Raw genomic sequence first — 26,362 nt, forward strand, 5'->3', positions numbered from 1 at the left:
GTGTTGGTAATACGAGCAATTGGAACGTGTGATGTATTATGAGTATGAGTAAAGCAGAGTTTTGTAGTGCTTCTAACAATTATTCGTCTATATTATATATCTGTTTTGTTTGATGGAGTTGAATTGTGTCTTGAGTGCGCTGAAGAGAAGCTTCCGAAAGCAACGACAGTGATTGATAGTAGAGCCTGGTATTCTCTTTGTTGAAGTTAGTACTGGTTTTTGCTTGTTTCTCAGAGGGTGTATAAATTTCTGATAAGCGTGGGACTGGTTGGAAAATGGATGTCAGGTCAACAGGCATATTGGTGTTTTGGTGTCTGAATTGCGCAAAGTCTTTCATGGATATCTTTGAATACTTTGTTCCAAAGTTGAATAAAGAAGTTACTTTGTACTTGATTGTTTGAATTATATTTAGGCGCATTAGTATGTTTTGTACGTAAGCCAGGAGACAGTTTTGATTGATTAAAAATAAAATTCAATGCAGTGCAGGAAGATATTAGGAACTTAATATGCCAGGAGATAGGCCTGTGAATTCGAGGAAAGAGTGAATATTTAACCTCATGGATCGTAAAAATAAAAGTTTCTTTCTTGTTGCAGTAATCAGATTCTTTAACTGAATCAAGAGATACAGTGATCAGATTTGTATTAATACAAAAATTGAGAATTTGGCCTTCTCTAATGTAAAAATAAATATTTTTATGCTGTCTTGGTGATTACATTGTGCAATATTTATACGTTTTTGCTTAACAGATGTCAAGCTGTGTTGTTTTTCTGTGAAGTCTGAATTTAAGTGAGATACCGAGCGAATTTTTTTTTTCATGCTCGACAATTTTGATCTCCTTACTTAGAAGAAGGCGATCATATTGCTGGTTCAGAACTCAAAAGGAAGCATTGATTGTTCATAATATCAGTATATCAGAAAACTGTTTGTTTGTTGCTTGATTAAAAGAAAGGTTATAGATAACATCTCGGAAATTGCTGCATTAAACTAATTGGAATCGTGAGATCAGATGGAGCTGCTGGATGATATAAAGAAAAAAGAAAATGTGGACTGGGGAAAGAATGTAGAGATCTCTCACATCCTCAGGTGGCTATCAATAAGTTTAGTTTAGGGATTGATCGTACTGGAAATTCTTTTTTAACTATTTTAGAACAATGGATAGTTGATTAAAACAAAAGAATCGTGTTCATCTTGGAAGATGGTGCTGCAAAGGATTAGGAGTAGGTCTGATTCATGATAACATACAAAGTAGTAGTTACAAAGTAGTAGTTTGGACGATGTGTTTCACGAGAATACAAGTTCTGCAATTATCCTCTTTTGAAAGCAAAGGTTCAATATAGTTATCAGAGCTGCGTTTTCGTACTTGGATAACGTGGAAGAGCTACCTATTGTCTTGCGTTTAACACTATCATTTAACGGTCTGATTTGATTCAGATATGCATTGATGCCTCTCGCATTGGAACTATCTTCACATTCTTGTAGAACAGGGGAATATGTTTTCTAAACACTGGGAGGAAAAGATTGAAATCAGTAATATATCTCATTTTAGGGATATATAATAACCTTTCAGCTGTCACAATATGGCCAGCCTGTTTTTGTTGAAATTCTAAACCTTTTTTGTTTTTTCTTCACAATTACTACCAAATGCTGTGTGGGAAATCACGTGATCAGTTAGAGTTTTAAGATAAGTCCAAACATCTGGTTCACAAGATTTTTCTAGCGAAAGTTTTCGTTCCAACCTTTCAACATCTTCATTAGGTTATCTAATATTCTTAATTTAGCATTAATTATTAAGTCATGATAACAATTAAGCAGAATTATCAGGCATGGTAATCTAACCTTTTCAATGTGGTCTTAATTACTAAATAATGCCTAAAATTATAAAATGGTTTTATCATTTTTCATTGTTTGCTATATTGGATGAGCTTTCAAACATATTTAAAAACTATTTTTAGAATAATGTAAAAATAAATTAATTTTTTTTGTATATTCAATAACCTTTTTTTTTATTAATAGGTCTGGATGCGTGACATATAATTTTTATTTAACTTTATCCTACTATGAGTTTGGTTCATACATAAGAATGAAGAAAGAAAAAATGATTTATTCGGACAAGACATTATTAATTGAAAATAAGTCTTGGACTCTCAATGTCAAATGGTTCTAACTTGTAAGGGTAAATATACATATTTTCTTATTTTTTTTCTTTCTTTCCCTTTTATGGCTTCTTTATATATTTTTGGAGATTTTCATGATTTTGGTTTTGCTAATTTGTGTCGAAGGGAGCACTTTATGTGGTGAGTATGAGAAGTATGCAAGAAGCTCTTTTAATTTTCACTAAGATAATAACTTCGATATATATAATATTTAATAATTTTTCGAGTTAAAAATTTTTCCTTTCTATTTTCTAGGTTCTTTGAATCTATAATTCTTACCTATTTGATGATTTTCTCAATAATTTGGTTGGTATTTTTTTTTGTTGTAACCTGTATTATAAGCTGCAAAACGATAAGTTATTTTGTGTTGTTAAATCACGCGCTAAAATATGCAAGTTTCTCTGTTTGTTTTTTTTTTTTTGAATAAAAGCGGTATTCAAAATTAAGAGATAGTTGGAATCCTGAAATGGTGAATTTTAAATCGACCCGTCTTTGTGGATAGATTGAAATAGAATGCTAAGAAACAAAGGATGGATCTATTTTATAAATGGGGTGACGAACTTGCGTTTAAAATTAGAAAATATGTATTTATAGAATTGTTTTCTTACGTGTGAAGAGAACGACAAGCCAACAAAAATTAGAATCACAAAATAATATAATTACAAAACAATCAAGCAAATATAACATACATGTTAAACGAAGATAAAAATAAATAGCGTAATTGAAAAATATGGCAAATAATTAAGGCTAAACTTATACACGTAAATAGATAAAGTGGCCTATCTCTCTGGATCATAAGAAGCAATAATGATCCAAACAAAGGAGGTACAAAGAACAAATAAATTATGTAAAGTTTGCACAGTAGCTATTGTTGAGTGGAAAAGATTTGCTCATATGCAGAATGGCACTACGAACTTTATACTCTGAATGAAGATCTCGTAAGAAGGTTAGCAAATAACATACTGGTCAAGATAAGTTTTTTTTTAAGAGCAAAAAGTGAATGATATAGGTTAATACGTAACCTTTTGAGTACTAAGATATATATTTAACTTTAATAGTTATCATATGCTTAAACTGAATAACTGGTAAGAGAATAGTTATGTTGTCTCAAGATGGACAAATCATGCATATGACTTAATATGGGGATGCAAAAATTATTATAGTCTAAAATTCTTCTTTGGTTAGAAATTACTTATCCTGTTCAAAGTTTTTCTCCTTTTTTTTGCATAGTTATTTTTGATCGAGCAATATGTGTGCTCTTAAAAATAGGGCTATATTTTTTAATGCGACCTCATTATATCTACATAGTTGTTAGATTTCCTACATACGGTGTAATAGCTATCAAACGAGAAAGAAGAGTTAATGTGATGTTATGATGGCCAACGCATAGAGAATGAAATGTCAGTCTTCCATGACAAGACGTGTAATCATAAAGCGACTCTAGTATTGAACACGTATTTAGTGTTCAGCAAACAAATTTTAAAAATCAATTTTAACGAGAAGTGAATTGCAATCAAGAAAAAACTACTTTCTATACAGTTTGGAAACTTTCTATTCTCAAAGCAACGAGCAACGAGTAACACTTAATGTAGATCAATCATAGACAAGCTTTCTTTGTATACTACATTTTTTGTGTAGTCCGTGGGTACAGAGAAAGATGTTAATGGTCTAATAAGTACTTTCACATTATTTTCTGTTTTTCCTCGCGATAATGCAACATATAATTGGCCGTGTGAAAATACAGGTTCTTTTAGATATAAGCCAATATAATCTAACGTTTGCCCTTGTGCTTTATTAATTGTCATTGCAAAACATAATCTTAAAGGGAACTGGATTCTTTTAAAGGGGACAGAGCAAATTTCATCATCTGAACATTGTAAAGGAATTCGAGGTATGAAAACTGACTTACCTGTATATGCACCAAAAGAAATATCTGCTTGAATGACATTATTTCCGAACTCCTTGCATATAAGTCGCGTGCCATTTGAAAGTCCTTCAGTCGGATTTATATTTCGGATCAACATAACAGGACAGTTCTTCTTCAATTTTAATTCATGTGAAGGCAATCCTTTTGGTGTAAGTGTATTGAGAAAATCTTGGTTCTCCTGTTGGTGTGACGTATCAAGAGTTTCATCAAAACTTAGATATGTTTTTTGTGGACCTGGAAATTTTTTTGATTAGCATATCATTGATATCATGCACAAAATCATTACGTGTCATCAAGATAGCTCTATTAACAATTGATGATGGATCATTGCTGAATGTCTCCATATCTGGGAATACCATATTTACTAAAGTTTCAACCGACGAAGTATCGTGTACAAAAGGTAGATTAATTGGTGTTGGAATTTTAATTTCATTCATATAATTTGATATTTCTGTACCATTACCAATTCGAAGTAGAAAATTACTGAACTTTTGATCCGAACGAGCTCGCATATTTTCCTTTAGCCGTAGCTTTGTCAGCTGTTGCCATATGGGTGACATGACCAAGCTCGCACTAATAATATCTTCCTTATAGCCTTTTGTCACGACTGGTAATGTTTGGTGGAAATCTCCTTCGAAAACTACAGTTTTACCACCAAATAACAGGTCGCGACCAGTAATATCTCTCATCATTTCATCAAACCGTTCAATTGATTTTCGCTTTGCCATACTTGCTTCATCCCAGATAATAAGCTTTGCATCTCTAATCAACTGTGCAATTGCAGTTTGTTTTCCAACATGGCAACTCTTGGAATCATCATCATGGAGGGGTATTTTAAATCACGAATGTGCAGTACGTCCTCCAGGCAAGATCGAAGCTGCAACACCTGAAGTTGCAGTTGCAAGCGCTATGCCACCAGCTGATCTTATTTTTGCAAGAAGAGCTCGATATAGAAATGTTTTTCCCGTACCTCCTGGTCCATCAACGAAAAATGATGCTGAGTTATTACATGTAACAGCATTTAAAATCTGTTCGTAGGCATTTCTTTGATCATCGTTCAGCTGATCAATTGCTCGAAGGTCACTTTCATTTACACTTATACTTCTCTCAGTTTCTATATCTCTTGCTACCATTTGTTGTCGAGATTGTTGGATCAGTGGTGTGTCTAACTGATAATCAGCTAAACTCTTTCCCATTGATCGTAAGTAGTTATCAATGCATTGTAATACTTTCACTTCTACAAGATGAATTGGAATGGAAGGATCTCGTTTTATATCTTCAGATAGGAAGTCTTGAAACTGTAGCCACAGTTGAGCAGGATTCTTTGGGCTGCAATAAACCAAGATAGCAGCAAATAATTGACGCAATGAATTAGGCATTTGGTAGGCAAATGCTTCGGATAAACACAGCTCGGCTGCATTATCTGTTTGTAACAGTTCTATTACATCCGCAGCTTCATGGAATGAAGCACAAACACGTCCATTTACAGTTCTCAAATCTGTAAACGAAGTTGGCTTTCTCACATGCATCAACAAAATTCGTAAATAATATCTTTCTCCTTCTGATGGATATGCACCTAAAATACGGCCAATGACTTCTCTCTACTTGCGTTGTTCCCAAATTTTCGATTGTTGATTCCATTTGAAGTATTCAGGAAATTGCGCATACATACAATTCAAATTCTTTGCATGGTTGTCATATTTATTCATGGAAAAGAATTCTGTTAGCATGGTTTTCTGCAAAGCTTTATTTTTCATAACACTATGAAGCGAGCTTTTTTCTGGAAATGTTACTGGTTGTTTGTTTTCTAAATGTACCTGTAAGGTCATGACAGATGGATGTATTTGATTCAAATCGAAACCAAAAATTCGCCACATTGCTTCGGGAGGGGATACCCATCTCGCTGTAACATAATTTTTTATTTTATCTACATTGTTATTTGTTTCAATGTCACTTAATTGATATAAAACCCTATCATGTCCTTTGTATATGTATTTGTATATATATTTGACAGCTTGAATCGTGGAGCATATTTCAACATTCATATGACAATTAAATTTTGCTAAGAGGTAAGGACAATAAGGCACCACCCAACGATTATCCAGATAATGGCCGCGTATCTTAACTTTCTTTTTGTTATTTCGACGACGATAAAGCGGATATGAGTTGGTTGTATGTATTGTTGACTCACAGAATTGTTTGGGATATCTGTCTTTACAACCAATATGTAGACGCATACATACGCACGTTGGATTCATAGTGCCACAAGGACCATGCATCATGTGCTTAACAACTAGACTATGTAAATATTCGTGCTCATTGATGTCAGGTAACTCAGCACAAACAATTCGGTCATAAGCTTCAGGAGAATACATCTTACTTCCCTGCTTTAGAATAATTAAGAAGTGGGCATGAGGAAGACCTCGCTTTTGAAATTCAATAACATATGTATATGCTGCTACCTTCCCAAAAATATTTTTCTTGAAAATTTCATTTTTTAATTGCTCTAATTTCGCTCTGAATACACGGGAAACTAAATCCGGGCGATTCTCAATCTTATCAGTTCTAAGAAGCAAATTTTTAATTTCAGGCCAATTTCGATTACAAGTCATTGTTAAAAAGATGTCTGGTTTTCCATATCGTTGGACCAATGACATTGCATCCATGTAGCGACGCCTCATATCGCGAGGGCCTCCAATGAATGATCCTGGAAGAATTATCCGTGTTCCAATATTGGAAGACGAAGATTCTCCTTGTGAAAGACTATCGATAAGGCTCTGATATAACTCTGTTCGAAGCCGCGTCTGATTGTCATTCAGCCTATAGAAATCTAACCTAGTTGATTCAATCTTCACATACATATCTACAACGTAGTGTTGTAATAGTCTCCCGATATGTAATAGCATGGATCGGTCGTCCTCCCTAATCTGTAGTTTGTAGCAGTAGTACTCCCTACAGGAGACCATATTGCGTTTTCGCTTGTTACGACGAATTACTGGTCAATTATAGTCAGGATAAGTAAGGTCCAATATTATGATATAGTATCATTTAAAACTAATAAAAAAATTAGAGAAAGGCGTAAAGAAAGCAAATAATTTGCATAATTAGTATAAAAAACAAGTCACATAAAGATATACGGAAATATATAAACATCATATAAGATTATAGGAAAATATAAAATATAGTATGAAGCTAATTACCTGAATTCTCAGCATTCATTAATTGTTCGGGTGTAGTTTCAGCACCTGGAGCTAGCTCAACCTCTTGCTCGCAAGAAGTTGCCCCACGAGCATTTGGAGTTCGAGCAATGCGTTTTATACCTTGATGCCAACCTGGTTCAGCACTGGCAAAAATTAGCGGGTATTGCAAGGGATCATAACAGCTAAAGTAGTGCTTCATAATCTGGGTTTTTCCATTTTTTCCATAAACCTGAATATATTTTGACGTCACATTCTCGCTATCACAATTATCTGCCCAAACAGCACCAACTTGAGATATAGTTGGTTTATTGAATATTTTTTGATCAACTGCAGGGCTAGATTGCAATACTATTTTATAATTATCTATGTTTGGCAAATTTTGTAAGCCTCGAAAAAATGCAGAATAAGGATTAATTTTCAAGATCTCTTCCAGTTTAGTAATTAGGCTTTGCCGAAATCTATTAGAGATGGATAACCGATTTACCGTTTCATGATCCGTATCAAAAAAATATAACTGTACATTCCTTGCTTTTTCACCATCATTAGGGATTAAATGATTTATAAAGTGGTACATTTGACCTTGGATTCTAAAGGTGTATATTCCATTATAAAACTCATTCAATGACTTGTCACAATTCACTCCAATAGACGTAAATGCAAACATGTTATTATAACTTCTTACACATTTGCGGAATTCAATAGCTTCTTCAGAATCCTCAAGATACAACATCATTAGTTCTCTCGGCATTTCAGTAGGAAGTAATTGGATTTCACCAGAAGAACAGCAAAACCCAGGTGGTTCAAACTGAAATTTCTTTGCTTTGCAATACTGGCAATCAGAAATATTTGGCAATATGTCAGGCTCAGTGGCGACCATGCTCAATGGATCCATTGCTAACATCTTACGCCGTCCCTGCCCTGCATCACTCCGGCGAACTGATCTACATTTTTTGCTTGTTGGCGTAGACAAAGCACCACCGTCAGCAATGATAGGCCCTGAGCATCCATCCCTTGAATAACCAGCAATATTACTGGCAGAAGTCGACGGCAAAGCTGTTGATTCTGCGTGCGATTCTTCTACATATCCATGCATTCGTCTAACTGATGTTTCTGCACAATCCTGTCCAGTTCTTTTGTTATCTACATGACTGATAGAACTACCATTTGAACGCAAATAGGTCGATCCAACGCGATGTCCATCTCGATTGTTTATTCCTTCAGTATTGATACCAACCGACCCCTTATAGCTAAATTCCACAGATGAAGGGCTGCTAGAAGGTTGCTCGATAGGTACAGAAAGCCTTGTCCTCGCAGCAGTATCTGTTCAGAGGAATAAATATTTCACTAATCTTTGAATTAGCATTGTTAATACATCTAAAGTCCAGCATTTCTCACACGAATCGTAATTTTCAAGAACCTCAACAAATCAGCAGAACAGAAGCATTATGACGAAAGAGCGATATATGCTAAATACTCCAAGATAACTAATATATGAATAATCATAGCACACACACCTCGGCATTCTCTAGAATTGTCATTAGCACTCGCATTGCCACGCTGCCGTCGTCTCCTCGCATTCCTCTCTCTGGTCGCCTCTTCGAAGCTTGCATATTTCCGTGGACGACCCATTAAAGAAGCTCAGCTATATACAAGTAAGAAGCGAAGCTTACTCCCATGCGCAGGCTTCATAAGAATTGAAAGGAAATACGCCGAAGTACAGCATATAAAATACCAATCACGTTCTAATTTATATAAACCTCTATATGAACCTCAATGATTGGAGAACAGACATGCACGACAATGAACAAAAGCAGAATAATACCAGACCAATTATACCTTATATCTAACACAAGATAAGTTCAAAGCAGGGAAGATTGGGGGAGAGTCCCAAAATCGAAACTGGTTGGGCATTAAGTCTCATAAGATCTAGAGAAAGGCTTGAATTAACAAAATCAAATTGAGCTCCACCTCTATATAAACCTCAATGATTGGAGAACAGACATGCACGACAATGAACAAAAGCAAAATAATACCAGACCAATTATACCTTATATCTAACACAAGATAAGTTGAAAGCAGCGAAGATTAGAGGAGAGTCCCAAAATCGAGACTGGTTGGGCAAGAACACAGCCACCGCGCGGACAGCGGCAAATCGAAGGCCATACTGGATATAAAGCCTATGGTATCTATGCCTGCTCAAGTCAGCTATTCATTTCCAGGGTATAAGATGGGCATATAACAAACAAAATCGATGAGGCTGGCACTTTCAACTCTGCCGATCATAGCAAAATCACAGAGCTGCAAAATCGCAGAGCTAGTGTTGCACAGGCTAAGAAACGAACGAGATTGGTGGAAGGAATTAAATATAAGATAGGTATATATCTTTACTACAAAATTAGATTGCCCTCAGCGAAGGAGATGGATAGAAGATTTGCAAAAGAAAATCGAAGAGCTAGTTCTGCACAGCCCAAGAAACGAACGAAACACAGTAATGGAGATTGCAAAGCCTGCGCGCACCGGTTCTTGCACTCTGTCCAGAACACTTACATTTAACTACTTCGCTAAGAATGAGCAAGAAGACAGCCGCCGCACGGACAGTGGCAAATCGAAGGCCATGCAGACAGCTCATAGCGGCAAACTCACCGGCCACAAGAAAGCCACGCGGACAGCATTGAAGCTCCAAAGCCATGCAGATAGCTGATAGGAACAAACTCACCGCCCACAACAAAGGCACGCGGATAGCAAGAAATTTTCCAGCAAAGCCACCATCACTGAATGGCAAAAGACCAAACTGCCCCTCAAGCTCACACAAATCACGTTATAACCGGCCCATTTACACTGTAGCTAAGCCAACTGACGCCTTTAGTATAGTAAAGATTTGGCACTGGGAAAGGCAGGGATTTCCTATATATGCTATGGATTATGGACATTGACTTACAAGTTCCAGAAAATAACCAAACTTTGAGAGTCCTACTATGAATAATTCGACAATGCAGAAAACCAATCATCAGTGGCTACACGAGTACTCATGATTAGGTAATACAAAAAATTTTTAGGGAGTATCTATTTTAGATTTTTGAATACTCATTTCTTGACTTTTGGAGTAGTTGGCATGTGCCAAAAAATATTGACACTTCAAAATTTACCAAACATTATTTTTTTTGTCTTGAACTCTTCAAAGACGAGTGTATCTCATTATATGGACTAGAAGGCTAACAATGAGGTCCACCTTTATTAAAATCTAGAATGGTGATCTCAGTCTCCCTATCTTTCACTCTTTCAGCAAAGAAATTCAAACAGAAGTCATCTTGAAGCTAGAATATTGAAGTAGCTTTTGATATTTATGGACAACTATATTCTTCTTTTTTGGATAATTAAGTGATGCATTATGCCGATTAGCTTGAGGTATTGGGATTTTGAAGTAAACCTGTTTAGCTCCAAGAGTCACTTTCTGTTGTACAGCCCACAAGTTTTGGCTGATTTGGTTGTTTTATGAATTTATAGGTAGTCTATTTACACTATTAATCATATCAGTTGTAACCTGTGAAGTTGAATTCATGTAAGATATACCAAAACAGTGATGACTCTACCATTCAAGTTCTTCTATGTTGAGCTAATCTCCCACTTAGCTATAGTTGCTTGCATGGTCTGGCCAATCAGTTCTCCACTTATCTACGCTCAAAGTAGAACTATGGATCAATGGTGTTATAACAAAATTGTCATACTAATTAAAATTGCAAATCCTGAAAAGCTTTCACCCCTTTGCACACGCTAAAGAATAATTTTATCATTTAATCTTACATGATAGAATTAAATAGACTATGATATAACGTATCTCTTCCTAGGTATGATTGAATTGGAACTGGGACGCCATAATCATCTAGGAGATTGCATCATGTTTCTAGAGAGTTCACATGGTGATATACTCACAATTGGCCTGGAATATACTCTAGATCAATCTTCCAATGGAGTATGGACAATACTTCAGCATATGAACTGTTCGTCAGGTGTAACATGGTGAAAGATACTTCCTACACTTTTTTTTTCAAGAAAAATTAGAGATTTGGATCCTTAGTTAGACTTTTGGTTCAACATTACCTGTAATATTGAATATAACACGTCACCTAAGATGTACTATAACAAGAAGTGTAACACGAAAGTTTTACAAAATTATTCACAGCCAGGGTAGAAACAAAGTACACTATGCACTTATATAATACATTGCATAACTCGAAGCTAAGCATATGCCAAAAGATACAAATTTATTATACCAAAATACAGGGAAAGAAAACCAACATGATTCCCTTCTCAAACCTCTTCAATGGCGTTTCTCTCAACAATACCAGTGTGGAAAAGCAAAGCCCACAAGTGCGTCAGAGACTCTCCACCATTGGCCAATTGTTCTGCTGTGGGCAAATGCATCATCTGAAGGAGCTACAAATAAAACCATCTCAGTCCAGAAATCTGCCAATATTTTCCAGATTTTCCCTTGATCATATCCTTCAATCAACTGTTTTGCAAGCTTGGCACTAATTTCTATAACACTGTAGCCTCTTTTTCGCCCAAAATCATCATTCTTTTGTACTTGCTCTCCATGGTCGTGAGCCCTATGAAAACCTCTTGAGCTTCTTGTACAATTTGCTTAAATATGGAATCTGAAGCATAGTGATGATCAGGTAACAATCGTGGTGCGAAAATGACCAGATATGCACATTAGTTGGATAAGCTTGTCGCCACTGCAACTTGTGCCTGATCTAGTGGACTTTGATGTTTATTTTCCCCTTCAGGTAACTTAGCTGATTCTGATAGAGCAAATTCACATAGACTGGTGGTAATTTGCCAGATCATTATTACTTGTGTGATGGTCTCAAATTTGCAAGCCCAAGAGAGCTCATTGTCTACTCCATTTTGACGTAGTGATTCAATCCCATTTGTCAATTTAGAGCCATTGTTCCTTATCCAGGCAAGAACAGCCCTCTTGAACTCTTTAGATAATTCCAAGCCAGCACATTCTTGATATCCTCTGCCAGGGTTTACAAGAAAATCTGAGGTGAAATAATTATACTTCCATTTAGGACGGTTTTGCATTACAGGATTTGAGGAAATGATGCTAGCAAAGTTTGTTTCCCCAGGGTTTTAGCCATTGAACACTACATGCTACTCTTGCTAGCTTGTCATATAATCTGCTTTCTTGTAAAGAAGGTTTCTCCACATACTTGCATAACAGTAGCACCTTACGCCGATCTGAGATTACACACAGGACAAATTGTATGATGTCTAGGGAGAAAACTACTCCAATGGTAATCCCACTCACTAAAATGCCACCTTTGTGCCCAACTTTTGTAACAGAACCTGACAATTTAGTTTTAGGTTCATCATAATAGGTGAGCATGCCAATCATGATACAACTGCCTAACAAAAGAAAGAAGAAATAGAGTAGCTTGAGCACTGGATTTCTGAAGATAACAGCATATTTTGATAAACACAACATCATATAGAAATCCAAGCTCAACTTCAATCAGTTGAAATGGTCTTTCAGAATCCCCACCTTCTTGGAGAAGCCCTTCTAGGACAAATTTCCACATCTTCTTCTGTGAGCATTCAGGAAAAGAATTTCCCGCAGATCGCCGACAAAGAAGTCTGTATAACATATAAGAAAGGCACATGTCCTTCAACTTTGAATCCAGATCATCTCCAGTTGCGCTTAAAAGTCTCCCCTTGCGCAGCCATACCTTCTCAACAGTGATTACCTTGTCTGTAATTTCCAGCTTTCCTTTGTATAGCGGAGGGGGAGCACTCACAGATGCATAGCAGATTACTACGTTGATATATGCTAACATGAGATTAGGGAGCTGGAAAAGATCGGGAACCATCATTATTGTAATAAACGCGTCAACTTTTGCTACTCTTTTCTATTCTGATGACTAGACGTGGGATACAAATGTCCAGGAAGGCTTCTGAGGTTAGAGACACGAGGACTTTTGTTTGCCAATCAAAACAATACATTTCAGATGCAGATGTAAGCTTGACAAGTATATATATTAATAAAAGGCTCGCACTTGGTCTTCAAAGATCCAATGGTCCAAATTGTGCCACATCATCTCACCAAGTGATGTGGCATAATCTGAGTCATTGGGTGTATAAAAACTAGGTCTACCCAAGTTTTGGCCTTAAAAAAAATGACTTCCAGGAAATTTTTCTGCACAGGATGTCTTTCATTCTTTTTGTTGGCATATGAAACCAAGGCACGAAAGTAAAATTTTTTATATTATTATTTAGTAGTGTTTTATTTAAGTTAAAGTTTTAGTAATTCTATGGAGTCAAATCAAGTTATAGTAGTTTTATTATTAAGAATTAGTATTTTATTAGCAAATTTCTTGTGGTCAAGACTTTTTTATAAAGTCATTTTTTCTATAATTTGGAAGTCTTTTAACATAGTTAGTTGAGAAGAGTGAAATTTAATAACCTTGTTATTATGGTGTTGGTGTATGATTAATATATTATTCTTGGTATTATTCCTTTCCTCCTACACATTCAAGTATCTCCCTAATTCTATAATATTTCTTGATTCTACAATTGGTATCAGAGTTGTAAGCTTAAAAAATTGATTCTGGAGTGCTATAAACATTAAAGAATTAGCCCAATTACAAGGTTAGATTTGGGTGTTTTCTGTCAGAATTAGAGTATAAGAATGTTGTGAAGAAATTAGTTGATCGACTAAGACCACAACGTTGATTCTGATCAAGTGTCCAATCGGCCAAGATTGGACTATAAAATTGGTCTAAAACATATTAGATTGAATATGATTGTGAAGACAAATATCGGAGAAGAATTCTGTCAGTTAAATTATGATATCACAAAGTGAGTTGTCATTGAATAAAATCAAATTGTGCTACAAAAATAGTCTATCTAGATAAGTGGATTATTTTAGCAAGTCAAAACAAATTGAATGGTAAGATGAAATTGTCTAGGTGCGTGGAATTAGAGCTTTTAACAAATCCAATTGTTCGCGAATATGTCTGTGTTCAACTTGTTCGAATTTGAAAAAAATTCGATCGTTTAATAAATGAATCAAATTCAAACACAATATTATGCTCGTTTGATACTCGAGCCGAACACGAACCTATTCGCGAACTATTCGGATAGTTCATGAACACATATACAATTATAAAAATGAATAAATATAAATATAAATACCTTTAATATTACTAAATATATATATATTATATGTTACTTAAAAAGTAATTATATCTAAATTAGTATTATTTATTTTTTTAAAACCAAGAAATGCAATTAAAATTATTATAAATAATGTATTATCTATTAAAAATATAATTAAATCATCTCCAAATTCAAATTCGAGCTCAAGCAATGAGCCGAGACTCAAATTCAAATATTTATACAACTAAATGAATTGAATTCGAGTAATACTTATAGTTCATTAATATTTGAATCAAACTCGAGTCTTATTCGTATAAAATATGCATATAATTTAAACACCAAGTATTCGGCTCGATTCGACTCCTTAAAAACTCTACGTGGAATGTCGAAGCAACAAAAACTTTTGAAGATGAAGAATTTAAACTAAGGTTAGCAGAATTTGCAAAGGGGATTATTGATAATGATCGTGGTGAACCTGATCAAAGAGAAAGATTGATTTACGAGAGACAACGTTGGCATATTGAATTAAGGTTCAGAAAATGAAAAATTTTGTATTACTATTTATCAGTGTTTTATTCAAGTAAGGGTTTTAGTAATTTTATTAGAGCCAAATCGTGGCAGTTTTATTATTTAAAAATTAGTATTTTATTATAAAGTTTCTTATGATTGTTAGACTTGTTTACCAAATCATCTGATATATTAATATAGTTAGTTGAGAAGAGTGAAATTTAATAGCCTTGTCAATTTATTTGAAATTTAATAGTTTTGATGTGCGATCAATATATTATTCTTGATATTATTCCTTTTCTTCCGCACATATTCTTATGTATGTAAATTACCTTCCCTCATATAATTTTTTGATATATTAAATTAATCTCCCTACTCCTATAAATATATAATATTTTTTGGTTCTACACTTTCAGAAGTATTATTGGCATGGGAAAAATGTGGGGATAGCTCTAACCTTCTTGTCATGGGAAAAATGGGGGGTTAGTTCTAACCTTGTTGTCAACTATTTTTGGTCAAATTCTTGCGTGTTTAATTCCAACGTATCAAGTACTTCTCAACTCGGATTTCCTTCGACTTTGCCAGTTAAAAAATAAAGCAACCTGAACATGATGACCTTTCTATTAGATGAAGATTCTACAACATTAGGTAGGTTTGGATTATCAATATCCGGAGAAATAAAAATTTAAACATATTTTCTTTACCTATTTTTTATTTACTTTTGTATCTCATATATGTCATGTCGCTATACTATATATTTTTCTATAAAAACTCCGCAAAATTACAATCCACAAAATAACCCACCCATTGACAAGTGAGAAAAGTGACTTCATTTACTGGGTTCCCTTATTTATTTATTTATTTTTTGACTTCGTTTACTTAACCAATTTGTTTACAAGCTTTTACTTGGCAGCCTCGTTGCATCAAACGTTTAAGTTTAATAACCTCGTCTACCAACTCCCATTTGTTACCCGATATGAACCTTCAAAGTTAAGAAAACCAGTGAATTTCCTGAGAAGTTTCATTGCAGGAGCATTGAATATACACTCAAGGGCACTCAAGGGTTGACAAGTGTTAAGTATTTTCGTACAAATTTTCATTGAAATCCTTATCCTCCAGAATAAATTCTATGAGAATATCAACTAGTTTCCTTTTTCAATAACTAAGAACTTTTTTTTTTTGTGAGCCAATAAGTAAGTACTTAGTCATGTAAATTTCTAAAATTATACATGAGTTGACTTCCTCCAATGACGAATCCATCTCACAGCTTGCTAATTTTTTTTTATCATGAAATGCCAAATGCGCATGCATATAAATATAATACAAGTCCATTGTTACTAAGAATCCGTTTGGATTGCATTTTTTGGAGAATTTTTGAGAAAAAATACTGTAGCACTTTTTGTAGAATGTGATATAAAAGCGGTTGAAAATTGCGTGTAAGAAATATTTACGAAAAATATAAAAAATTTTCTCCAAAAAATCAGAGTCCAAACAAGTGGTACCACTTTTAACATTTCCCATAGTACAATAATATGGAGGTTGTATAATGCATATCAATTTATTCCTCTTAATAAGAAAATGTGATCAGAAGTAGTTGATGATTTCCTCAAATTAATAAAACTAGTGATTGGTGTAGATGTGTTAGTTGGAATTAATTCCTAAGTATATTGTGAGTCTTATTATCAATTTGTCTCACTACTTAGTTCCACTTGTGTTGTACAAATTTGTAGAAGAAGTTAATGTTATTTATTTGTTAGTTAAATTTTGTTGTCTTTATCCGCTTTAAATACAGATGAAAGAAAAAGAAAGTAGAGAATGGTCATAAGATAAGATATTACTAAAAGGGTTGAATTTGGAAATTGACTGTTTCAATTTTGCCTTATTGAATTAGAAATCAACTGTATTTTGATTCTTAAATATAAATATCTTCATCTATCAAATAATTTCCCTTAACGTGTCAAAAGTTTTTGTTGCTCAATTACTTGTAATTAGCACAACATATAACTTGAGATTAGACATCGGCTTAGAGCTAACAACCTGTCTATATATGGCAAGAAAATTGGACAGCCCTTTTCATAAATACTATCAATTTTTGTGTCAACAAAAATATCAAGATTAATTTCATTTTGCAACTTTCAAAAATGTTCAGATTCCCACTTTGGTTCATAAATTCTAAATTGGGACACTTAAATCATTATACTCATGTGACACTTTATTCCCTAAATTAGTAAATTGTACTCCTGATTTCTCTAAAATCCTTTTTTTCGTCTAATTTTGGATTTCTATTTGTTATTGCTTAATTTAATTTTCCTTCTATGCCCTTTGACGTGTAGCCATATACTAATCAAATGACTAGAATTTCATTAGTTTTGGAGATTCCTTTAATAATTGCACTTAAATAGGACAGTTTTAATAGTTTAAAGTATCTCAATTTTTAATTTAATGAGCAAAATAAAAATTAAGGTATAGTTAAATAGTACAAAGTGAAATTAATTCAAAATATTGGGCTGCAAAGGAACAAAGAAAAGCACAAAAGGCAGTTATCCCACATCAGCTGTCAGTCTCAGCACCCCAAAGTCGAATCAAAAAGAAACGGTCAAATATTTGGCTGAGAATTCAAAGTCCACTCTCTATCCATCCATCCTCACGCGCTCCTCTTTTTCTCATATTCTTTTTTCTTCTTCTACTTTTTTTTTTTTTTGCTCCTTCTTTTCTCTTTCCTTAACAAAATCCTTCAATTTCGAAAAAATAGCCAAATAAACAAAAAAAAATTACAAAGAAAACGTAAATTTTCACCTTAAGTTAAAGGAAAGATCAATTGAACTATTTTGTTTTTTAAAAAAAATGGTTGAACTACTTATTACTTCCCATTAAAAGAGCTTATAAAAGTACTAATATTAGTAATATTTGTTTCAGTAGATTTCCACAATAAATTCAAAAATTTAAATATTTCATGATATAGATTATTCAGGTTAAAAAATAACAAAAACACAAAAAAAAGGAAATAAAAGATTCAAAAATAGGAGCCGTGTTGTAGTCTCGTAGACAAGGAGAAGTCATACCAGTTCCTGTTCCAACTTCTCCCATTTTCTTCCAACCTTCCTTCTTCCCAAAGATCCATTCAAACCAATAGAAATCCTCCAACCCAACTGATCAATTCGTATATAAATTGCTGCCCACTTCAATATTTGGTTAACTACACCAAAATTTCCTGCTTTTATCTCCATTTTTGCTGTCAAAACTGGTTGTTGAAAGCCAAGAAAGGGCTTTTCCTGTGCCTTGTAAAAAGTCCAAGATTGTCCCTTTTCACGTCTTGATCTCTTGATTCAATTTCAGGTACTTCCCACTCTCTCCTTCTTTTTCTTTTGTTGTTCTTGTTCTAGGTTTGCCTTTTTCCGTGATACCCTTAAACCTCTTTACTTGACTTTGTCTACATTTCTGATGTTTGTGTTGGTTTATTCAAGTCTGTTCTTGTTTTCGTAACTCTTTTTTTCATGGTTTTATTGGTTCATGTACTTGTACAGGTTGATTTCTGTGTAGCCCACGGGCTAAATTTTCTTGATTTCTTCTTCTTCATGAATTAGGAGTATAAATGTATATGGTGGTTCTACTTTGTTTGTTATTTTGTTTGGACGGGGGTACTTTTTTTTCTAAATTTTTTTGAAGTGCAGAGGGTAGTGGGGTTGGGGCGGAGAGGAGGTTAGGACGGTTTTTGTGGGTGGGGGGGGGCGCTGATTCAGTGGTTTAACTTCGTGTTTGATTGCTTTGACTTATGGAATGTGTGGTTGCTGAGAGAAACCGGAAAGAAAGTTGGGAAAGAGATCAAGGCTTATTTTTCATACCCTGCTGTTATAGAAGGAATGAATGGTTGAGAATGTTTTGAGAACTCTATAGACGGTGTTTTTCTTTTTATCTGTATGTAGAAATTTCATTGTCAAGATCCCATTATTCTCTTAATTGACATACAAGCTTAAAGGATCAGGATTTATTTATTTTTCCAAATCACTAATTATCTCTGTAGACATGGCTCGCGCTGCTTTTTGATGAGTGATTTCTGCATATTTGATGTTTTTTTATTGGGTTTTGTTATGAAAGATTTTTTAAAGGATGCTACTCTTGAGTGTTGCTGATAAAGGGAAGTAGTTCCTCGATTCAAGGAACTTTTCCGTCCTTTAAGTTAATTATCTGCTTAGCTTCTTCCTTGCTCTTTTCTGTTATCTATTCTTGATGCTTTTTCTATCATTTGTGTTTAGTTTCTATCTTGATGATTGAGATGTTTTTCTAAACTTTGTTGGTTTAATTTCTAGTTGCCCAGGTTAACTCCTACATTGGTGTTGCCAGCTCTAACAAGTTTATCTTCTTTTCAGGCTCACTTTGCATTTTGCAAATATTGTTCAGTGATACTGCTTCAGAATCTAACTCTCTGTATTGCCGTATCTGAATTTGCATAGCTAGTTTTTCAAGATGTTTGGTCACAAGAAATCTCCACTGCATAGGAACGCTAGACATACCTCAGTTGACTCTAGAATTTCTGGCTCAAATCCTTTTGATTCTGATGGTGAGTCAGATAACAAGCAAGCCCTAACAACCTCCAGGAGGACTTCTTCAGAGCCTTCGCTAGTTACCCAAAACACGAGTACCAACCCATTTGATGATGAAGAGGTCAAAGGGACTTCATTGTCATCATATACCTCCAATCATTCGGCTAGAAATAAATACAAAAATGATTTCCGTGACTCAGGAGGATTAGAGAACCAAACTGTTCAAGAGTTGGAGAACTATTCTGTTTATAGAGCTGAAGAGACAACAAAGGCGGTGAATGGTTGCCTGAAGATTGCTGAGGAAATGAGAGAGGATGCTACTAAAACACTGGTGACCTTGCATCAGCAGGGTGAACAAATAACAAGGACGCATCATACTGCTGCAGACATTGACCATGATCTTAGTAGGGTATGGTTTACTGAATTAACAAATTTCTAACCCCAAGCTTCACGGTTTATTTGTCTGATTTTAGAAGAAAGTTTTGTTTATGCATCCTGTTGGCCACCTTCATGACTCTTCATGGCTGATTAATTTCAAATGTTCAAGCTCTGATTATGTATATGGAGATCAGAAATCTGAACCTTTCCCTCTTGCATTCCCTTTAGGAAATTGATGAGGATGCTAGATTAAGAATGAAGTAGCTGATTTTAGTGAAGAATGGTGTCAGTAGATTAGGACCACTGATTAGTAATTCATTGTTCATGAGCATTTTGTTACCGATGGTGCTTATCAGTGCAATGTCTTGAAGTTGATTAATTAGGGTTTACTTTTGACTTTGTTCAAAGTCTTGGTGTAGATAGGGCTTCCACTGCAGTATGTGTAAGTTTTCCTTCTTTTTTCAGCTAATATTTTAGATTGGCCTTCTTTTTGTCTTCCTTGCCCCCTTTTAAGATTAGGTATATAGGAAAGACCAGTGGAAATTTTACAGTTTTTCTCATGATTGCAATAGTTAAATAAATATCATTACCTTTAACTACGAAGAATGGTCCAATAACATATAACTAGCGTTTCGAGAGCTAAGACTATTTCTATGCTTTGCTAATTGATGGATAGATTACAATGTTTGTCATTTGATCTTTCACTCATTACCATTTGATGTAATGAACTAGATGCAATGAGTGCTATTCTGAAGGACAATTTCTATTAGATGTTTAAAGTATGCAGAAGAACTGAGAGTTATCATGGAATATTTATCACACTTTATTTAGGCACTGTTTCAAGATAGATTGTATTGCAACGTTGATTTAAACATAATTTATCAACATTTTTATTGTTCTTTTACCATGCCTTTTGCTTTATGGTGGGATGTTGCTCTTGCATTGAATTCCACTGAGTGTTTCACTATTTTTATTATTTATTTATTTATTATTATTGTTATTTTATTTTTTTGCTTGTTGCATAATACATATGAAGCTGCTATTTTCAATGAAAAGTTTCGGTCTTATGGACTTGAGTTGGAAGCATGCCTAAACTTTTTTTGACATATTACCTTTTTTATCCACTTTAAGTTTGATACAATCTTGTTCAATGCCAAGTGACATTCCTTTTGTCTTGTAAATTATTCTTTCGAGTTCCAATTCTCAAGGAATGTAGGGGATTTTATGAACATCCTGTTTATTTTGTAGAAGGTTTCCAACTTAATCCATTATGTTAGATTGCCTTGTCTTTTTTTCACATAATGCTGCAAATCTTCCATTTCCAGTATTGCCCACAATACTCTTTTCCAATTGCAAATATGTGTGAGCAGGAATTTATCAGCTAAGAAAAAACTATAGAACACTGTAAGCATAGTTGAGATTTGTGTTGATCATTTGCTGTGGAATCCCTGTGTCCATTTTATTGGCCCCTAAGTCATGCTTATCTCCTCATTTGGTTTCCATTTTTTGTTTTTATTGCCTGTTTTTGTCTCGTGGTTCCATATCCTTGTGTATATGCATGATTATCCTAGAGGCTGAAGTTGTTTGATGTACAATCTCAGGGTGAAAAGCTTTTGGGAAGTCTAGGAGGCATGTTTTCAAAGACTTGGAAGCCTAAAAAGACTCGTCCGATAACAGGGCCCATAATAACAAGAGGTTAATTATCCTATGTTTTCTTTTTCATCATTGTCTCATTTTCATTTTGCATGCTCAAAAACTAATTGTTGAAGGGAAGATGATGGCTTTTGTAAGTAAAATTAGTAAATTGATAAACAGAGTAGGAGGTGAGGTCAGGTGGTTGAAGATGTCTGTTATATTAATTTTCTGTTTATTTTGCAGATGATGCAGTTTATAGAAAGGGTAGCCATCTAGAGCAGAGGGAGAAATTAGGATTGACTTCAGCACCGCAAGGAAGGTCAAATTCACGAGCTCCACCTGCTGAACCAACAACTGCATTGCAGAAAGTTGAGGTATGCTACTACCTGATCGAGGATACCATTAAATGAGTGCCAAAGTGAAAATCACAGCATGAGGTTGGTTTTCAAAGAATCAGTGTTCAAGAAATGTTTGATTGAATGACCACAAATGCTGAGTCACAGGAAGTAGCAATGGTAGTTTGCACAGAAAATTCGTTATTGTTATTTGTGCCGCATCTTTAGAGCTGTGATCTAAGTTAAAAAACTAGTTAGTTGTTTATGATAATGACAAGATTAAAAGATGGTCTTTTCTTCTTGTCACAGTGCTGCCATACGTGTTTGCTTATAAGGGTCTTTTCTTGGTAAATTTGCTTCTGCATTTATGATTTGATTCACACTGCCAATGGCAACACAAGTGCTGAAATGTGCATATATATAGCGTGATGAGAGATTTAGATAAAGTTTATGTTGTATGTGTTGATATTTATTACTCGAGCACTTTGACGGTTGATATTGTTTTTATTCAAATGCTTGCACTCTTGGATTCTCTCTCAAGTAATAAGTTTGCGAGCATTCTCTGTTCACCTTCTTACTCCTTAAAGCACCTGTCTTTTGGTGGTTGTTTTGTATGATTTGATTTCAATTGTCCTGTGTTAATTCAATTGTATGATATAGATTGCCTGTTTCTTTTTTTTTTCATTTATCTAATTGATGACTGCCATACATTTTGGAAAGGAGCTATGTTACCAATATTGAACTGATTTCGCATGTTATATATCTCAGGTAGAAAAGGTCAAGCAAGATGATGCGCTGTCAGACTTGAGTAATATCTTAGGGGAACTAAAGGAAATGGCTGTTGACATGGGATCAGAGATTGAAAGGTTACACACACACACACACTCTCTCTCTCTCTCTTAGTTGCTAATATGCTGCCGACTTGCTAATGCAGTCTCTAATCATCTTTTGATTTGCCATTCTCTATATTGAACATTGCAGGCAGAACAAGGGCTTGGATAATCTTGAGACTGATGTGGAGGAGCTTAACTTCAGAGTCAAGGGTGCCGCTCAGCGCGGTCGCCGGTTGCTGGGAAAGTAGGAAACAGAGCCCACAGGACATGCAGTCAACATTGGCATGAAGCCTGAACTGTCCATTTTAATCGACACTTTTGGACCAATTGCAAATTATACCTGCACTTCTACTCATTCATTGAATTCTGTCTAATACCATGCATTTCCCTTTGCAACCTGTAACAGATATAGCAAAAAAAATTGATTGATCGTTCCTGAATCTCTTAACCTGCTGCGAATGAACCAGGACATGTTTCTTTTCTGTGCTGATCCAATATAAATTTCTCACACCCGTTATATTTTGCTTGTTTGTTAACAATTTCTCTGAGGTTAAATTCCAAATTCAATGCGTAATGTTTACCTCCTAGCAAAGCACTTTTACTGTTCCAAAAAGGAAAAACAACACCAATAGTTCCTCGTATTTAATTAATGTTAAATTTTATCCCTTACAAACAAACAAAATGAAGCATTTTAGTCCTTTACCAATTCAAAAGTTGCATTTTTTGTGGGTCATTGAACACATTTACAACCATATTTTCAATAGAAAAAGTCACGGACGCATCACCTGTTCTAAATCTAAACGGAAATTTTGATAGGCTGTATAATTTTAATCCATGTTTGCGCAAGTAACTATGCAAATATCAATTTTCAGTTTGATAAAAAAAAAAAAAGAATACTAAAGGATCCTATAGAACTTCTTCCAATTCCCCCGATTCAGAAACCCGCAACCACCAATTCCACTTCCTCAACCAAGCCTACACTTCTCTCCGATCCCCTTTCTCCAACTTCCTCCACCATTGTACCCTCCATTTCCCCTCTCTACTGCCACCAACCCTTCCCCAAAACCTCTCCTCCTCCTCTTCCTTTTGAGATTTTGGGGAAGAAGATAAGAATAGAAGATTTTGGGTAGAAAATGAGAAAAGATGAAAAAGATTTGTAAATGTGGGGAGTTTTCCATTTCCCAAACTTGTCATTTCTATCCATTTTGAATTTTTGATCACTAAATTGTATCTCTCCAAAATGGGTTTGTTTAGGTTAAGAAAATTCATAGGCACATTATAAATTCCATGAGATTTTTGTGATCAGGGTTAGTTTTTTTTTTTCCATTAGGTTTTGTTTGACAAATTTTTGAACTATACAGGTGTTTTTAAACTTCTTGAGTATTTCTGTCATTTTATGAAGAAAAAAAATAGTTGTAGAATAGTTGGAAGGAGTTGTAGACTAATATAGAGAAAAAGAAAAATCAATTTATAAATTTGCCCCTTAATTTCAGAAATTTTGTCTGGACGTGATTATTTCCAAAGAAAATATGGCTAAAATTACATTTACTGATAGAAAAAAGGTCCACTTTGAATTTGTGAGGAACTAAAATATTTTATTTTGTATATGAAGGACTAAAAGTTAACATCGATAAATGTCAAGTAATGTGAGGGACGATTAGTGTCGTTTTTTCCTTCCAAAAATTTGAAGTGTGTGATAATGATCAACTCATTAGTAACAGTGACGCCACAATTGAACTACAGAAAAAGTAGGCAGTACCTGCCAAAGTACCAAATCAACCTTAACAGAGCTAAAAAGCCCGCACTACACCCGGGAAGACAATCGAAGGCATCTTTTGATGATACAACAGATGCTAAATGTCTTGCTCTGTTTATCTACTAGAGCGAACGAGCTCTTGTTCTTCTTCTAGGACCATAAAACAGAAGAAAAAATGGTGGAATACATCAAGTGTTTACTCAGATACACATATCTTCAATAATTTCCATTTTTCCTTCTTTCATTGGCTTCTTCGTCACAAGAATCCTGCAACATCGTTTCAAAGGCAGGTTAATACAGTATTCACCAAGCACAAATAATAAACAAAGGGAAAGAAACTACAAAATCCATCAAACAAGTAGGCCACTGGATCTTTCAGCCCCTTGCAGAACTACCATATCACACCCAATCCTCCCCCTCACTTGTAAATTTGGAGTTAAAGGAACCGTTACTTCTGTTAGAATTGAGGGTGAACATTAAAAACTCAAAAAACATAAATGAAAAACACACCCTTTGCGACATGATCTTCCTTCTTCATTTTCCCATTGTTCCTCTCTTCTTATTCATTGTTTTCTTTTACAAGAAGCAAGAATTAGGGCTGAAACCTCATTTAATACTAGGAAGAAGCCACTCTGAATATTACAAATTCAAAATCAATAAGTGAAAAATCCAGATGAAACAGGTGAAGTATCGGATCTGCATCAGTGAACAAAGATGAAGATCGTCGTTGGCATCAGTAAGTTCAACTAGCACTGTCATGGGGATAAACTATCGAAATCAGCTTGTTTCAACAATTTGATGGACGAGAGAATGTGAAACAGGATTAAAAGGAAGGATCATCAATGAACATTAAAAGATAGGAGTTCCTTACTCTTTTAATTATTGCAGCTCAATCTTTCAGCTGCATGCTTTTATATGATGAAACACCCAACCAAGCAATTGGATTACCCACAACCACTGCCTCCCCCTTCCCCTTTTCTAGATTAAATCAAGCACAGACACAAATAGAGGAACCAATTGCCACAATCACAACTAATTGGTGCACATAGCAGACTAATCTCAACAGGCGCATGAGGTCTAAGATTCTATTCACACTAAAACTTCTTGCAGCCACCGGCAAAGCGTATGTTGGGCTACCTAGAGATTGGGCCTTGCAGAGTGGTCCATGCACCCAATGGCCGTCAATCAACATAGGATCATGCCCCTCCATTAACAAAAAAGAAAAAGAACACATAACAGACTCAGAAATTTAACAAGCCAAAGAAATTTGAGATTCTCATTAAAATCTAGGCTTGAGGGGCTCACCAGCGTAGGAGGGCGAAGAGCGACGAAGTGACAGATGATTGGTTATAGGGATTGAAAAGAGATAGAGGCACATCTGTGCCTTTTTTTTTTTTGGTTTTTTTTTGGGGGGGAGGGGGAGGGGGGTGGGCGTGGGGGGAGAGAGAGAGGGAGAGCAGGCCATGTGACGTGTGGTCATTGCAACTATTATAAAGGGAGTTGTGTTTCTGCATGAAGAAAGGAGGAAGACGGAGAAGAAAAAGAAAAAAAAATTAAAAGTAACAGGTAAAGAGAGTGGTTCAGGTATCTTGATGGCCAAAGTTGCGATATGTTATTCCTAAAATTTATAAAACAATGACATCCAAATTCTGACTTCTAAAACTCAACCAAAAAGCTTTGAAACCTTTGCATCAAAATGGTTGAAAGTTACATGCCCTTGTCTAGACACCAACAACTAAAGCTGGATCTACTACTACCTCAAATGACCGGTTCAAATTTAGTTAGGTCAATTACTACTATATCTCAAGCTTAACAGCCTTTAGAGGTCTTCCTAAAGTAGCTCTGAAGTCATCAATCACCTCTATTATGTCCAATTAGCATTGCCACAAGACAACATAAAGATGTAACACTCAAGTGGATTAGGCAAAACTGCAC

The 26,362-nt window shown here is 34.9% G+C and overlaps 2 protein-coding genes across 9 annotated transcripts; one reads left to right on the forward strand and one right to left on the reverse strand.

Moving 5' to 3' along the window:
- Positions 1-3,661: 3,661 nt before the first annotated feature.
- LOC140006115 (uncharacterized) lies at positions 3,662-9,933 on the reverse strand. 8 transcript variants are annotated; one of them, XR_011813734.1, is made up of 5 exons: positions 9,329-9,903; positions 8,796-8,923; positions 7,964-8,601; positions 7,282-7,413; positions 3,662-4,315 (listed from the first exon to the last, which is right to left on the reverse strand). XR_011813734.1 is itself a non-coding variant. In XM_072047885.1 (5 exons), the coding sequence occupies exon 5, from the start codon at positions 6,985-6,987 to the stop codon at positions 5,683-5,685; it is 1,305 nt and encodes a 434-aa protein (XP_071903986.1). In that variant the 5' UTR covers positions 6,988-7,033; positions 7,282-7,413; positions 7,964-8,601; positions 8,796-8,923; positions 9,329-9,930; the 3' UTR covers positions 5,061-5,682. The 8 variants fall into 8 exon arrangements, 4 of the variants coding, with proteins under 4 accessions (XP_071903986.1, XP_071903984.1, XP_071903985.1 ...); XR_011813732.1 differs by lacking the exon at positions 3,662-4,315 and adding an exon at positions 4,491-5,054; XM_072047885.1 differs by lacking the exon at positions 3,662-4,315 and adding an exon at positions 5,061-7,033 and having other exon boundaries at positions 9,329-9,930.
- Positions 9,934-17,982: 8,049 nt separating this feature from the next.
- LOC113741374 (SNAP25 homologous protein SNAP33-like) lies at positions 17,983-23,153 on the forward strand. Its single transcript, XM_027268892.2, has 6 exons — positions 17,983-18,285; positions 19,317-19,899; positions 21,470-21,563; positions 21,747-21,877; positions 22,607-22,704; positions 22,820-23,153. The coding sequence occupies exons 2-6, from the start codon at positions 19,414-19,416 to the stop codon at positions 22,917-22,919; spliced, it is 909 nt and encodes a 302-aa protein (XP_027124693.1). The 5' UTR covers positions 17,983-18,285; positions 19,317-19,413; the 3' UTR covers positions 22,920-23,153.
- The last annotated feature ends 3,209 nt before the right edge of the window (positions 23,154-26,362 follow it).

This window comes from Coffea arabica, chromosome 4e (genome assembly GCF_036785885.1).
Source record: "Coffea arabica cultivar ET-39 chromosome 4e, Coffea Arabica ET-39 HiFi, whole genome shotgun sequence".
In the NCBI taxonomy this organism is placed as follows: Eukaryota; Viridiplantae; Streptophyta; class Magnoliopsida; order Gentianales; family Rubiaceae; genus Coffea; species Coffea arabica.